Raw genomic sequence first — 15,753 nt, 5'->3', positions numbered from 1 at the left:
GTGCGGATGTCCCAGAGGTGCTCCCTGAAATGATCTACAAGTTGATGTCCTGTCTCCCCTATGCAGAGGAGACCACATCAGGTGCAACGGATACAGAAGATGACATTTGTGGAGGTACAGGTAAATTTTTGTCAGATATGGAAGGATCCTTTGGGGCCTTGGACAGAGGTGTGGGTGTAGGTTTTGCACTGTCTGTAGTGACAGGGGAAGGTTCTGAGAATGGGGGGTGTGGATCTGACAAGGGAGTGAGAATGGTCTCTCTGGAATGCTGGCGGGGTGGTGAGGGAAATATATCCCGAGTGGTGGGGTCTGTTTGTAGGTGGCAGAAGTGGTGGAGAATGATTCGATGTATACAGAGGTTGTTAGGGTGGAAGGTGAGGACAGGGGAGGTTCTGCCTTGTTGCATTGGGAGGGGTGGGGTTCATTGGGAGGGGTGGGGTGCAGGAAGTGGAGGAGGTGCGCCTGAGGGCATCGTCAACCTTGTGGGAGGGGAAATTGCGGTCTTTGAAGAAGGCGACGATCTGGGATTTTCTGTGGTGGAACTGCTCATCCTGGGAACAGATGCAGCGGAGGCAGAGGAATTGGGAATAAGGGATGGCATTTTTACAGGAAGGAGGAGATGTTGTCCAGATAGCTGTGGGAGTACAGCAGGCAGGGTGGGAGGAGGGTAGACAGGAGGCAGGGAGGGAGGAGGTATAGACAGGAGGCAGGGCGGGAGGATGTGTAGACAGGTTTGCTGACGACACTAAAATAGGCAGTATCGTGGACAGTGGTGAAGGACCTTGATCAGCTGGGAAAATGGACCAAGAAATGGCAAATAGAGTTTGATATAGATAAGTGTGAGGTCTTGCATTTTAGAAAGTCAAATCAAGGTAGGAGTTTCATGGTGAATGGTAGGGTCTTAAGGAGTGTAGTGGAACAGAGGGACCTTGGAGCTCAGGTTCACAGTTCTCTCAAAGTAGAGTCACAGGTAGCGAGGCACCGAAGGAGGCTTTTGGCACACTAGCCTTCCTCAGTCAGGGCGTTGAGTATAGGAGTTGGGAAGTTACGTTGCAGTTATACAGGACATTGGTGAGGCCACACTTGGGAGTATTGTGTTCAGTTTTGGTCACCCTGTTGTAGGAAAGATATTAATAAACTGGAAGCAACTGGAAGCCTACAACACATTATCGATGAGGATAAGCATCTTGCCAAGATCTTCCCTACGCCTCCATTTTTCGCCTTTCAACAACCACAAAACCTTAAATGGACCATTGTTCGCAGCAAACTGCCCAGCCTACAGGACAACATCGACCATAACATCATACAATCCTATCATGACAACTGCTGCAAGATGTGTCAGTGACAACATGGATACCACCAGTACATGTGGGGACACCACCCACCAAGTACGTGGCATGGTATATTGGCAGGACCAAGCAGATGCTACAACAATGGATGAATGGACACCGCGCAACCATCGCTAGACTGGGATGTACCCTTTCACTTGGGGAACAGTTCAGCCGTCAGGGACATTTGGCCCATGGATCTTCAGGTGACCATCCTCCAAGGCGGATTTCGGGAAACGCAACAATACAAAGTGGCCGAGCAGTGACTGATAGCCAAGTTCGGTAACCATGAGGACCTTGAGTTCATATCACACTACAGATGACCCCACTACACTGTACACTCTCTCACACACACACACTCTTACATACTCTCACACTCATGAAGACACTCTCTCATACACACACACACAGTCTCACAGGCTTATACTCATACACATACACACACACACACAGCTGAGCACACGCAAAAACACACACATAGCTGAGCACACGCAAACACACACACTCTCATGTGCACTCACACACTCACATGCAGACATTCACACACACTTTCTCTCACTCTTATCCACGCGCACACACACATATAAGGCTATGGGGTGAATTTGCATTTGCAGAATTGTATTTGCAGACACATTCTCTCGCTCAAAAAGCAAATAATCTGCAGGCAGTCAATCCAAGTAACATTTTATAAACTCCTACTTTGGAAATAGAACGAGCCTGACTCAAGATTAGGATACAGACAGACTCTAACCTCACACCTTTAATGAATCGTCTGAGCTGAGATGTCAATTTTTAAAATATAAAACCTTAAGTTATCTCAAGAATGTGACTTCAAAGTAGTTTGGGGATTTACATATTAATGAACTGAAACCTGTAACCCATTCTAAAAGATAAAAGACTTAACAGCACTCGAGCTTTGTTCAATATATCATTTCATTTGCATGACACTGATCTTTTGCTATAAATTCTGTGTGTTATGATCCTGCTCTATAGCTACCTGATGAAGCAGTGCTCTGAAAGCTAGTACTCCCAAATAAACCTGTTGGATTATAACTTGGTGCTGTGTGATTTTTAATGTTACTAAACTGCAAAGAGTGCAGAAGAAATTTACAAGGATGTTGACTGGACTCAATGGTCTGTGTTATAGGGAGAGTTTGGATTTTTCTCTTTACAAGATAGGGAACTGAGGGGGACCTTATAGAGGTGTATCAGATAATGAGAGGTATGGATAGAGTGAATGCACTCAGTCTTTTTCCTAGCATTGGGGAATCGAGGACCTGTGGGCATCAGTTTAAGTTTCGAGGGGAAAGAATAAAAGGAAACCTGAAGAGCAACTTTTTTACACAGAGAGTGGTACGCATATGGAATGAGCTGCCAATGGAAGAGGTTGAGGCAGGTACATTAACAACATTTGAAAGACATTTGGACAAATGCATGGATAGGAAAGGATTAGAAGGATATGGGCCAAGTGCAGGAAAATGGGGTTAGCATGGACCATTTGTTTGGCATGGACCAATTTGGGCCTGTCTCCGTGCTGTAGGATTCTATGACTATGACACTGAATGAGAACAGGTCGGAAAGTTAATCAGAATCTGTGTAACTATCAATTATTGGAGATGTGAGCCAATTTTATCGAACTCATTAATGTGAGTCAGCCTGGCCAGAAAAGAAAAATGAAAAAGGAACACAAATTAATTGAAACTAGAGTGAGAAAATCAACAGTAATCAACTACTGCTATCAGAATACTGCCTCGGCATCCCCTGTTTGTTGGAATTCAGTTCATTAAATTCCAATGTCATTCCAATGTGCCAGGACCTCATATACAAACTCAGTGAATGCCAAGACACCACTAATTGTGCAACATGCAACTGGGAATTTCAATCGGCAGATATCCAGAAAACCCACTGGTGTTGTAGAGCATTGTACAGCTGCAGCCACAGCGGATATACACATGGCTCAGTATTTGCTCATTTCAATGGTCATCCAGTGTAAAGATTGAACTCAGTTGAACACCAGATTATTTTCAGTCTTCCCTCCATCTAGTTTAACATCAATGCATCCCCACTTGTTTTAACAATGTGTAACGCTTGTCACTTACGCTCGCACTGAATGTCATCTTCTATTAGTCTGCCTATTTGCAATCGTTCTCCACAAACTTGCCCATTTACATGGTTATTTATTCAGCCTGAACTGTACTCTTAATTCAGTACCATTTGTGAATTTAAATAACTTGTGCATACAGAGATATACAGATGTGCAGCACAACAACAGACCCCTTGGTCCAACTCATCCATACCGACCAGATATCCTAACCTAATTTAGTCCTATTTGCCAGCACTTTGTTCCATAGACCTCTAAACTCTTCCCATCCATGTACCCATCCAGATTCCTTTTAAATGTTGTATGTGTACCAGCCTCTAACACTTCCTCTGGCAGCTCATTCCACACACACATACCACCCTTTGCGTGAAAAAGTTGCCCCTTAGGTTCCTTTTAGATCTTTCCCTTCTCACCCTAATGCTAAGCCCTCCAGTTCTGGACTCCCCACCCCAGAGAAAATACTATGTCTATTTACTTTATCCATGCCCCTCATGATCTTATAAACCTCTATAAGGTCACCCCTCAGCCTCCCACGCTCCAGGGAAAACAGCCACTATCTGTTCAGCCTTTCTCTATAGCTCAAACCTTCGAACCCTGGCAACACCCTTGTAAATCTTTTCTGAACCCTTTCAAGTTTCACAACATCCTTCCTGTAGGAGAGAGAGCTGAACTGCACCCAATATTCTAAATGGGGCCTCACTAGTGTGTTGAATCCAGGCTGTTTATATATACATATTCACTACATTTTCAATTTCCAATTAACTGCCTCATATGTGTGCTGAAGTTTCTACACCCTCAGCAAACTCATTACAAGCTACCCCAAGTCATCCATAACATCAGAAATTACTTTATTTGTCCATTTAAGCTCACATTTATGAAGTCTATGATTATTTGTACTTTAGGGCAATACAATTGAGGATTCAAAATAAGTACATGCCCCCAAAGTTTATTTCTTATTTTCCTGAATTATAATTTTCTGGGTACTAATTCCAAGTTAATTTTTAATGCTCTTCTTCGTCCTCTTCAATTAAGCTATGTGACAATACCCCAAGTATAGGGCAGGTCTTCACAAAGTGGGGATTTTGGGCGCAGTATTGGCTGCTTTGGAGCACTGCCTTACACAAAGGTCTTTACTCCCCACTCCCCTGCTTCCCTTCTCCTTACTCTGCTCTCATGCTTTTAACCAAGAGATCAAGTGAGAAAACATTTTGGAATCATTGGAGTCGACAATAACTCACCTCACAGGATTCCTTCAATGCAGCACTATTTGCACATTTCAGCCAGTCTTCTTTGGATTGCAGAGTTTTTTCAATGTCTTGCAGTTCCGAATAAATACAGTTAATGTTCTCTTGATACTGCAATTTTCTATTCAGCTTGTCCATTTGCTGGTTATTATCTTTCCATTCTACTGACAGATTTTCCAGTACGTGGTTTACTTCCTCTGTTGGTAGTCCTTCTGCAAGAAGTTTACATTATACATGTATACGTACACAATGGTGAGCAACATGGCTCAACACACAATGAAATCTACATTATATTTTCTGGATGAGTAAACTCAAAGTGTAGTTTAGGGGGAGAGATTTAAATATAAAAACAACACTTTTCAATTTAATTGCAAGTAGGAATTGAGAATCTCATCGCTCCATTTCTAAATTCACCTTGTTAGTAACACAATGAATTAATCTAAAATTTAAAAAAAATCAAAGAACTGCAGATGCTGGAAATCAGAAACAAAAATAGAAATTGCTGGGAAAGCTCAGCAGGTCTGGTAGCATCTGTGGAGAGAAATCAGAGTTAACGTTTCATTAAATGAAGTGCTGAACAAGAGACAATAGACACAAAACATTTACTCTGCTTTCTCTCAACAGATGCTGCCAGACCTACTGAGTTTTCCCAGCAATTTCTGCTTTTGCTCCCTATTATTTAATTAGGTTTGATCCAAGACTTTAATTGTATTTGAAACTATCCCAATCTCATATACTGTTGTTTTATACGCTCCATCTTCAGAGCAAACGGACAGCTCAAAAAAGGTGGTACATTTTCTGGCCCTAATCCCAAATTGCATAGCTGTCACATGACACAAGGCAGCAATATCATCCTTGATGGCAATCCAAACCATTAAAGTTGCCAGGGAGAGTCGTAAAGAGACAAAGTCGACTCATGGAGTCCAACTGAAACAGTTTCATAGCAAAAAATCTGAATGACCCAGAAGAAGCAATTCTAATGACAAGGGTACCCATTACCAGTGTACAGACATAGAATCATGCAGCATGGAAACAGACACTTCAGTCCAAAGACATCCCAATCTGACCTGATCCCATTTATCAGCATTTGGCCCAGCTCCCTCTCAATCTTTCCTATTCTCATTCTCATCCAGATGCCTTCTGAATATTGTAATTGTACCCACTAGTTTAAAACATATTCAGTTACTTTAGAGTAAAACAGAGCAGACTAACAACAAATTCAGAAAATAACTTTCAACCCATTCAGGGATTTTTGCTGTAACAACAATTGTACAATGTTGATCAAGTCAGAATGACTGGTCAAAAGTTCATAGAGACTAAAACTCCAACACTCAGCATATTGCAGGAAATTATCCTGTGCTAGAAAGGGATTATATTCATTCTTCGAAGAGCTACCAAGAAACAACAAGAATGAGACTTTGAGAAGCTGTCAGGTGAGAAATGAAAAACATACTAGTTAGGCAATTAACTTAAATCAAAAGTAAATTACACTGTCAATTACCAGCATGCCTGTTGCATAGGTAAGATAATCATGCAGACTAGAATTCACATGTCCAAATATGAAAAAGCAATATACACAATAAAAATCCATTAAATTTAGAAAATAATTGATATCTTTTATTACAAGCCAAAGGCATTTCTACCATCAGGGTTTGATTATTTATTGTTTTTATATAAAAGAAAGAACATGAGAGTAAAACCAATGAAAAGTTAATCCATTTAATATTTTCTCTGATTTCATGATCAGAATCATTATACAATATGCGGCTCAAACGCTCCGAAGTGAACACTTCCTGCCTTCCACAGTGACACAGGAGCTTCAGGGTTGTATATAAGAGCTGTAATCAATATAACTTAGATCTGAAGTTACTAACAGAAAATTAGGAGTTCACCATTAATAAGGCTAAAAGTAGACTGTTCCAAAAACGCAAGACAGCGCAATTTAAACAAATCAGGTCAATGAATAAAAAAAAGTACACACTCAAGACCAAGTCATTTAGCATTAAGGCAAGTCTCGAGGGCAGGAATCATAAGATTCAAAGATTGCAGTTTGGAGTCTTCTCTACTGCAGATTTGCTACTCAATAAAATCATTCAAGGTCCAATTCTTTTAACACTTGAGAACAAGGATTTGAAGTATGCTTACTATAGGTAGACTTGATGTGGTTTTACCTTTCTCCATTGATTCAAGCAAGGCTTGTCCCACCAGCTTTAATGACTTTGATTGTCTGTCTTTTTCAACCTTCTCCTTTTCCAAAGCCTAAAGTCACCAAAATTATATCAACAAATTTAAGATCACTGTATTTACACTCCACTGATTTATTAAAACATTAAAATTGTTATTCTTAGTGTCTCCACCCATTAAGACATTTAGTACTATTAATATAGTACAATTTCTCACATTTTCCTGGAAGCAGCAGGAATGCACACTGCTGATTTCAATTTAAACTGTCCATTTTCATTTTGACGCTACAAACTTTGGTACCTCTGGTCTTAGCTTTAGTTTGAATCCAATGACAAGCATATTGGACAGTCCGAGAGGTGAAATGCAACTTAAGCGAAGGCACGCCCCCTTTTTTTTTAATCATGAATAGAAATCATGCCCCTGAAGATGCACCTTTTTCCCCCAATGAGGCAGATCTTTGAAATAGACCTTAAATTACACAGCTCTCTCCTCTCAATCCCTGATCCATCCTCCTTCCTCTACAATACTCACCAACTCTCCCTGCTCCAACATTACTCATTATCCACCCTAACCCTGCTAATACTCACCACCAAGCCCCTTCGAGGGCATTTCTCACTTTACCAACAATACTCACCACCTACCTTCAAAATCTCTCATTTCTATACGCCACCCTACTAGCAACAGTCACCACTGTTCGAACATGTATGTCAGCTCATTCCCTCATCCCACCTCCATAAAACTGTCCTCCTGGTTGGGAAAATATTGCCAGGATTTGGGGGGTGGGGTACACATTGTTAGGAAGTGGGGTGAACCTTGTCTGAGGGGCAATAATGTTGAACTGTGTCAGGGTTGCTATGGTGCTGCAATATCCTGGCACTCCAGTTGAATTACTTAGAACTCTTCAACAAGCTTTGCAACTACTGGAGGAGGTTCAAATCCATGTTACAAAACAGCTCAAGTCTCTGTGGTTCTTGCTATCTGATATCACTGGAGGGTATTACAGAGCAATCTAGCAGGGTAAACCAGAAAGCTCTAGAGGTCTACAGCACAGAAAAAGGCCCTCCAGCACATCGAGTCTACACTATTCACAAACAACTACCTAACTATTCAAATCCCATTTTCTGGCACATGACTTTAAATGCCTCAGCATCTCAACTGTGGGTCTAAATACTTCTTAAATGTAGTGAAAATTTCTGGCTCAACCACCCTTATAGGCAAAGAGTTCCTGACCCCTACCACTTCTGGGTGAAAAACATCTTTCAAACATTCCCATGTCCCTTACCTTGAACCTATTTCCCCAGTCACTGATTAAGGGGGAAACAAAAGCTCCTTCCCATCTATCCTGCCCTTTTAATTTTATACATCTCAATTATGACCCTCCTCAATCTCCTCTCCTCCTAGGAAAACAATCGAAGTCTATCCAATCTCCCTAACCCAGGCAATATATTGATAAATCTCGTTTGAAAGCATTCCAGCGCAGTCACATGCCTCCTATAACATGGATTCCACAATACTCCAGCCATGACGTAAATAGCAGTTTATACTGTTTTGCATCACCTCCCTGCTATTAAACTCAATATCTCAGCTAATGAAGGCAAGGATTTCATATACCTTACTCACCACTTTATCTACCTGTCCCATTACCTTAAGGGATCAGTGGGTTTGCACACCTAGGCCACACTGATCCTCGGCTTTTCCCAAGATCCAATCATGTATTCCCTTGTTGTATTTGCCCTGCCAAGTACATCACATCACACTTACCCAGACTGAATTCCATTTGCCACTGATCAGTCCATCTAACCAGCCTGTCCACGTCTTCCTGTAACCTAAGGCTAACCTCCCCACAAGTTACCAACCCACCAATTTTCCAATCATTCACGACCTTATTTATCCACCCTCCTACATTCAAATCTAAATTATTTACATAAGCCTCAAATAAGAAGGGCCCAACAGGAGTCCCTCCAAAACCCCAATGGATATAGTCTTGCAATCACAAAAACACGCCTCAACCATCATCCTCTGCTTCCAGCCACTCAGCCAACTCTGGATCCAATTTGCCCAATTTCCACAGATCACATATTTTTTACTTCATTCACAGGATAAAGGTGCCATATTTATTGCCCATCCCTAATCGCCCAGAGGGTAGTTAAGAGTCAATCTTATTATTACGAGTCTGGAATCACATATAGGCCAGACCAAGTGAGGATGCCAATTTCCTTCCCTGATGGACATTAGTGAACCAGATAGGCTTTTCCTGGCAATCAACAACGGATTCACTGTCATCATTTGACTATTAATCCCAGATTGTTTTTTTTTTGGTAAATTCTAATTCCACCAGATGCCAAGGCAGGAATCAAACCCTGGTCCCGAGAATATTGCTTGGGTCCTTTGATTAACAGTCCAGTGGTAATACCGGTAGGTTGTCACCTCCCCACATGACCTCTTAGCTTTGCTATCCATCTCCTGTATGTAACCCTATCAAAAGCCTTGCTGACATCCAAGTAGACTACATCAAATGCATTGCCCCGATCTACACACACGGAAAAAATTCAATCAAGTTGGTCAGGCATGACCTTCCCTCAACAAAACCATGCTGACTATTGTTGATTAATCATTGCCTCTGCAAGCGTAGGATAATTCTGTCCCTCAGAATTGCTTCCAATACTTTCCCTACCACTGAGATTAGATGCCCTGGCCTGTATTTCCTGGTTTATCTCTTGCTCTCTTCTTGGATAACAGTATTCCAGTGGCTGTCCTTCAATCCACTAGCATCTCTCCTGTGGCCAGACTGGAATTGAAAAATTATTGCCAACACCCCTGTTTTTACCTCCCTTGCCTCACTCAACTGGAATACATTTCAACCGGCCTTGGAGGCCTGCCAGACCAGTCAGAACCTCCTCTGTGGATGCTAACTTCTTTCATTATATCACAGTCCTTCTCCCTGATTTCTAAACCCACATCGTCCCTCTGACTAGACAAAGAATTTGCTGTTTTACACCTTGGGTGTTACAACAACATACTGGTCCTGTACTCCCCCTATGTCCTTCTTGAATGTATTCCATTGCTCTGATACAAATTTACTGAAAAGTATAGGTTCACCCAACATACAAACGTTTGACTTACAAATATGATCCCAGATGAGAGTACAATTTTAAATACCTGGCATAGGAACATTTCATGTACTTATAAACAGCGACTTTACCTTGGCCTACATTGTGCTCGGACTTGCATAAAAGTCAACTTACAAAAGGACTCAGGAAAGATACCTGTTCACAACCCAGGGACTGACTATCAATTCCCAGTCCATTCTGGCCAAATCATGATCAAATTAAAATGGGCCTTTGCCCAATATAGAACTTGGATTTTAGACCCATCTTTGTATTTTTCCATAACAATCTTACATCTAATGCAAAATGCTTCCCCACTGATTCTTCAACCACTTGCTAGGCTTCATTACCTAAAGTTAAGTCCAGGGCCTTCCCATCTCTTTGTAGGGCCTTCCAACACACTGGCTTAAAAACTCTACTGGATGGATTTTAAGAATTCCATTACCTCCAAACCTTTCATGCTATGACTAGTCCAGTTAATGTTGAGACATTTGAAATTCCCAACTGTCTCTACCCTACCACTTTTACAGTTCTCTGAAATGTACTTTGGGGGTGCGGTTGGCTGGGATGCTCTTCAGAGGATCAGTGTGGACACGATGGGCCAAATGGCATGCTTCCACACCGTAAGGAACCTATGATTCTATTGCACTTCTATTTCTCTCAGACTGTTAATGGGGCTACAGTCCACTTCCAGCATCATGATTGTTCATTTTTGGTCTGACGTTCTACCCATATGTGGCTTCATTTGAGGAACCTATTGGCATGATGGCTCAGTGGTTAGCACTGCTGCCTCACAGTGCCAGGGACCCGGGTTTGATTCCACCTTGGGTGACTGTCTGTGTCAAGTTTTCACACTCTTCCCGTATCTCCATGCGTTTATTCCCACAATTCAAAGATGCACATGTTTGGTGAATTGGCCATGCTAAATTGCCTATTGTGTTCAAGGATGTGTAGATTAGGTTCATTGTCAGGGATAAATATAGGATAATAGGGTAGGGGAATGGGCCTGGGTGGGTTCCTCTTTGGAGGGTCGGTGTGAACTTGTTGGGCCGAAGGTCCCATTTCCACACAGTAGGGATTCTATGTCATCCCTCCGTTACTGCTGTAACTGATTTCCACATCAATATTGCAACGCACACTCCGCTTTTACCCGAAGACCTTATATCTGGGAATATTGAACAGATAATCTTGCCTCTTTCTCAAACGTGCGTCAGTGACAGCAATTACACTTTTCACCCCTAAGTTTTAATTGTTGCCCTGTTCATCAGATTCTTTGCAAGAATAAATACACCATTCAACCATGCCAAACAGCTTTGTGCCTCCAACAGCTTATAATAACTGTGCCTTTTTGACTCCCTTGCTGGCTCTTTTAATTTTGGTCATTCATTGCCCTCCGCTGAACATTCTATTTGAATCCCACATTCCCACCAAATAAGTGTAAATCCTCAACAGCACTAGCAAACGTACCGGCAAGAAAACCCGTCCCATTCTGGTTCAGGTGAACCCATCTACCTCGTACAGGTTCCACTGCTCCCAAAAATGGTCCCCTTGTCCCAGAAGTCTGAAGCCCTCCCATTCTGCACCACCTCTCCCAGCCACGCATTCATGTGGTGTCACCTGTTTTTTCTTACTCATTAGCACATGGCACCAGAAGTATTTCAGAGACTACTACCTTTTGGATCCTGTTCTTTAATCTACTTCCTAGCTTTCTAAATTCCACCTGCAGGACCTCATCTCTATTTCTACCTATGTCGCTGGTATCAATATGTACACAATCACTGTTGGCTTGCCCTCCTCTTCCAGAATGTCCTGAAGCTATTCAGTGACATCCCAGACCGTGGCACTAGAATGTCAAGATATCATTTTGGAGTCCCTTTTGCGGCCTGCCTGCTTCCCTTGCAATTGAATCCCTTAGCGCAATGGCCATGCTATTCCCCTGCTCTCCGTGTGAGGATTAAATACCATCTGGATGGAAATCTTTTTAAAGTCATTATTTAAATGTATTTTCTTTCAAACAAATAAGTCTCTATAATTGAAATCTTACCTTCACCTTTGCCTTCATGCCAGATATATTTTTCTGCCTGCTGAAATCATTGAATATCATGGCATCGACCTTACACTTTGATTTACCAATCCAACTCAGCAGCTCACCTGCATCAGCATCAAATCTAGTGATAAGGTTATTGTGTGTTAGCACAGCCATTAGAGACTTTGGATAAAGTTTTCAATTGTGTTACAGAAAATAATGATTTCATTAAGTGATCTGATAGCTGTAATACTTCTCCTATTTTCTTCTTATATTAGAAAAAGTTGCAATATTACAGCAAAATGCACACCTTTTCAAATTCTGTGCTGGGGGAGAAGGATTGAGGTCAAACAGAGTAGTAAATAAGCCAGGAGTCCACTCTAGAAATATATGCATCTTTGTTGGCTAATCACGGGGTTGGGTTTGGCTTTGGAGACTCTAGATTACAAGTAAACTATGGTACTGAGTGAATGATAAACGGATGTGAACTCATGTGGGACTTCACCCTTGCTTGATTTGTCACTTTCATGGGAGTGGAAGTGCAGGGGGCGAGTTACACAAGACAGTAAGGGTTATTTGTATGCTTGAATTAGAAGTAGATGGCATTTAAGTCCTTTTATTCATTGACATCTTATGTAGATATTATTCTTAATGTGGTTAAAATTTTAGTAGGATTACACGTTCTTCTACCAAAGATGGTGTGCTAATATTAATGTTTTATTAATTATCCTTTTAGCTGAAAATGTGTTGCTGGAAAAGCGCAGCAGGTCAGGCAGCATCCAAGGAGCAGGAGAATCGACACTTCGGGCATGAGCCCTTCTTCAGGAAAGAAGAATCCTTTTAGCCTGCTTAAGATTACACCCAAAGACAATCTCAAACGAAATGACTGCTCAAAAACAAAAACACAAATACTGGAAATAAAAAGATCAGCCAGCTTTGTAAAGAGGACATATTAGCCCTTCATTTTATTTAGGTTCCAATGAATACTTAAACTTGGAATCATAACTTGTACTTTCAGTTTTCTGATAATGATTTTCAGAATTCTTTCCTTTTTTTCTCATTTCTTGATTCTTTTAAAAAGTTCTGATTTAATAAAAATGCATTCCTATCAAGATTTACAATGACATTACTGGGATTGGAAGATTTCAGTTACAAGGAGAGGCTGCACAGGCTGGGACTTTCTTCCCTGGAACACTGGAGATGGAAAGATGACCTTAGAGAGGTTTACAAAATCATGAAGGGTATAGATAAGGTGACTAGCAAAGGTCTTTTACCTAGGTTAGGGGAATTCAAAACTACAGACCATGGTTTTACGATGATGGGGTAGGATTTAAAATGGATGTTAAGAGCCAACGTTTTCACACATAGGGTGGTGCATATATGGAATGAGCTGCCAAAGGAAGTGGTGGAAGCTGGGACCATTACAACATTTAAATAGCAGGTTAATAAAAAGGAAGGATTCATAGGGATATATGCCAAACACAGACAAATGGGACTAGTATAGATTGGGAAACCTGGTGGCCATGCACGAGTTGGACCGAAGGGTCTGTTTCCATTTTGTATGGCTCGATACCAAAACAAGGTTTTGGATTTATTTTTTTTTAACAATCAGTTTTACCGTGAAGCATCAATGCCCACAACCTGCTTGCCTTTTTTTCACATGGAAAACAGTTTTTAAAAAAAACCTCCTCATACCTTTTCTTGGACTCTACATCCATGCAAAGTTGTCTTTTCTTGGGTGGTGGAAGAGGTACCAATCCCTGCTTCTGAACTGAACATTCTGTTGTTATTTCTACCATTTCCACAGGGCTGATCGGAGTTAGTCCCAACTCAGACGGTGCCTGAGACACCTGTTGGATGGGAATTGGTTTTGGGATAGGGTGGGACGAGAGGGACAAGCATATTAAATATGAAATGTTCCACTCTATATTCACAGCCAATACATACCTGATACCAATGATGCAGTGTTAGAATCATTAGTATGAAACTAAATTCTACTCATCCTCATAGCTCAGTTCGCTGATGCATTTTTTTAATTCATTCATGGGATGAGGACGTCGTTGGCTAGGCCAGCATTTATTGCCCATCCCAAATTGCCCAGGGGGCAGTTAAGAGTCAACCACATGGCTGTGGGTGTGAAGTCACATTAGGCCAGACCAGGTAAGGATTGCAGTTTCTTTCCCTGAAGGACATTAGTGAACCAGATGTTTTTTTTCCAAAAATTGACAATGGATTCATGGTCATCATTCGACCCTTAATTCCAGATTTTTGTTGAATTCAAATTCCACCATCTACTGTGGCGGGATTCGAACCCGGGTCCCCAGAGCATGACCTTAGTCTCTGGATTAACAGTCCAGTGATAAGACCACTAGGGCATTGCCTCCCCTTACATACAGGCTCCAAAAGTTTTAATCTTCTTTAACATCCAGGCTATATTAGTTTAGGATGCTACTCATCCCAAATCCTTGTGTACATTACTCCCTGTCTCCAGCAGTCTTCCACAGGGATCGGTTCTGGGTCCTCTTTGGGTTGTCATTTATATAAATGATTTGAATGAAAGTATAGAAGGCATGGTTAGGAGGGAGATCCAAGATGGCGGCGACCCAGCAAGTCTGAGTCTACAGTGCTCCTCCCAAGACTTGGGTAAAGTGGGTCACCCACCCCCACCACACTCATCAAATCATTTATAATAGCTGTTTAATTTAATTCGTTGTTTAATATTAAATTTAAACAATCTAATCTTTAGTAAAAATGACTAAAGGGAAGGGAGCCCACAGCTCTCAACAAGCAGGAACCCCTCCCCCACCCTCTCCAGCTGCAGCTGAGGCATCCACAGCCGCCCCGGGGAACTTACCTACAGTGATAAGCCTTGTAGAAATGATCTCCAAACTGGATGCGAAGATCGACGCTTTCATCGAAGAATCCCGAAGTCGATGGGACTCACTCTCGGCCGGGCTGCAGAAGCACGACCGAGACATTAAAGAAATCGAGTGCCGAGTCGGAGGGGCGGAGCTAAAGGCCACGACATCTGAAACTACAGCGCAATCGGCCGTGGATCGGGTCCGGACTCTCGAACAGTGATTCCGGACCTTAGAAAATCACACTGACGACCTCGATAATCGAGGTCGTCGAAAAAATATTCGTTTGCTGGGCCTTCCCGAACGGGAAGAGGAAGGCCAGCTTACAGCGTTTCTCGAGCAGTGGCTGCCACAGCTTTTAAATCTGCAAGCTGGATCAGGCCAGGTAAGGGTGGAATGGGCCTACCGGGTCGCAATACGCGGGCCCGGCTCGAACCAGCGCCCACGCCCAGTCCTGTTCCGGCTGCAGAGCTACAAGGAGAGGCAGATACTCCTAGAAGCCTCTAAAAATCTTTGAAAAGACCCCCCAAGCTATGATCTATAAAGGATCCAAGATCATGTTATTCCAGGACTTTTCCCCAGCTCTGGTCTGAAAGAGGAAGGCATTCGACGAAGCGAAGAAGCATTTAAGGGACTTAATATTCAGTTCTCCTTACGCTACCCAGCGACGCTACGCTTTAACCATGAAGGATCCGTGTATAACTTCAGATCGCCAGGAAAGGCTAAGGAATTCTTGGACTCTCTTAGATAAACTGTAAGACATAATGGATGTTGGTTTGCCTTTCCCCCCGCTATGGTTTATATCCCCCCCTTTTTTTTCTTACTTTACTGATTAATATTATCATGGAGAGTGGGAGAGGGATTTGATTTTCTCCTCCCCCTTGGGGTTGTTTTCTTTTATTATT

At 42.1% G+C, this 15,753-nt stretch overlaps 1 protein-coding gene across 7 annotated transcripts in view; it reads right to left on the bottom strand.

The window, feature by feature from the left end:
• The window catches only part of LOC122557037 (utrophin-like), a 688,507-nt gene that overhangs the window by 478,913 nt on the left and 193,841 nt on the right, over nt 1–15,753 (bottom strand). For all 7 annotated transcript variants that reach the window (XM_043704260.1, XM_043704256.1, XM_043704261.1 and 4 more), the window contains exons 16-19: nt 13,686–13,840; nt 12,009–12,132; nt 6,845–6,932; nt 4,668–4,885 (exon numbers count right to left, since the gene is read on the bottom strand). In XM_043704260.1, the coding sequence (XP_043560195.1) occupies nt 4,668–4,885; nt 6,845–6,932; nt 12,009–12,132; nt 13,686–13,840 (585 nt within the window). The remainder of the gene's footprint in view (nt 1–4,667; nt 4,886–6,844; nt 6,933–12,008; nt 12,133–13,685; nt 13,841–15,753) is intronic.

The sequence above is a fragment of the Chiloscyllium plagiosum genome, chromosome 15, assembly GCF_004010195.1.
Source record: "Chiloscyllium plagiosum isolate BGI_BamShark_2017 chromosome 15, ASM401019v2, whole genome shotgun sequence".
NCBI classification, from domain to species: Eukaryota; Metazoa; Chordata; class Chondrichthyes; order Orectolobiformes; family Hemiscylliidae; genus Chiloscyllium; species Chiloscyllium plagiosum.
This window is presented reverse-complemented; position numbering and strand designations above follow the sequence as displayed.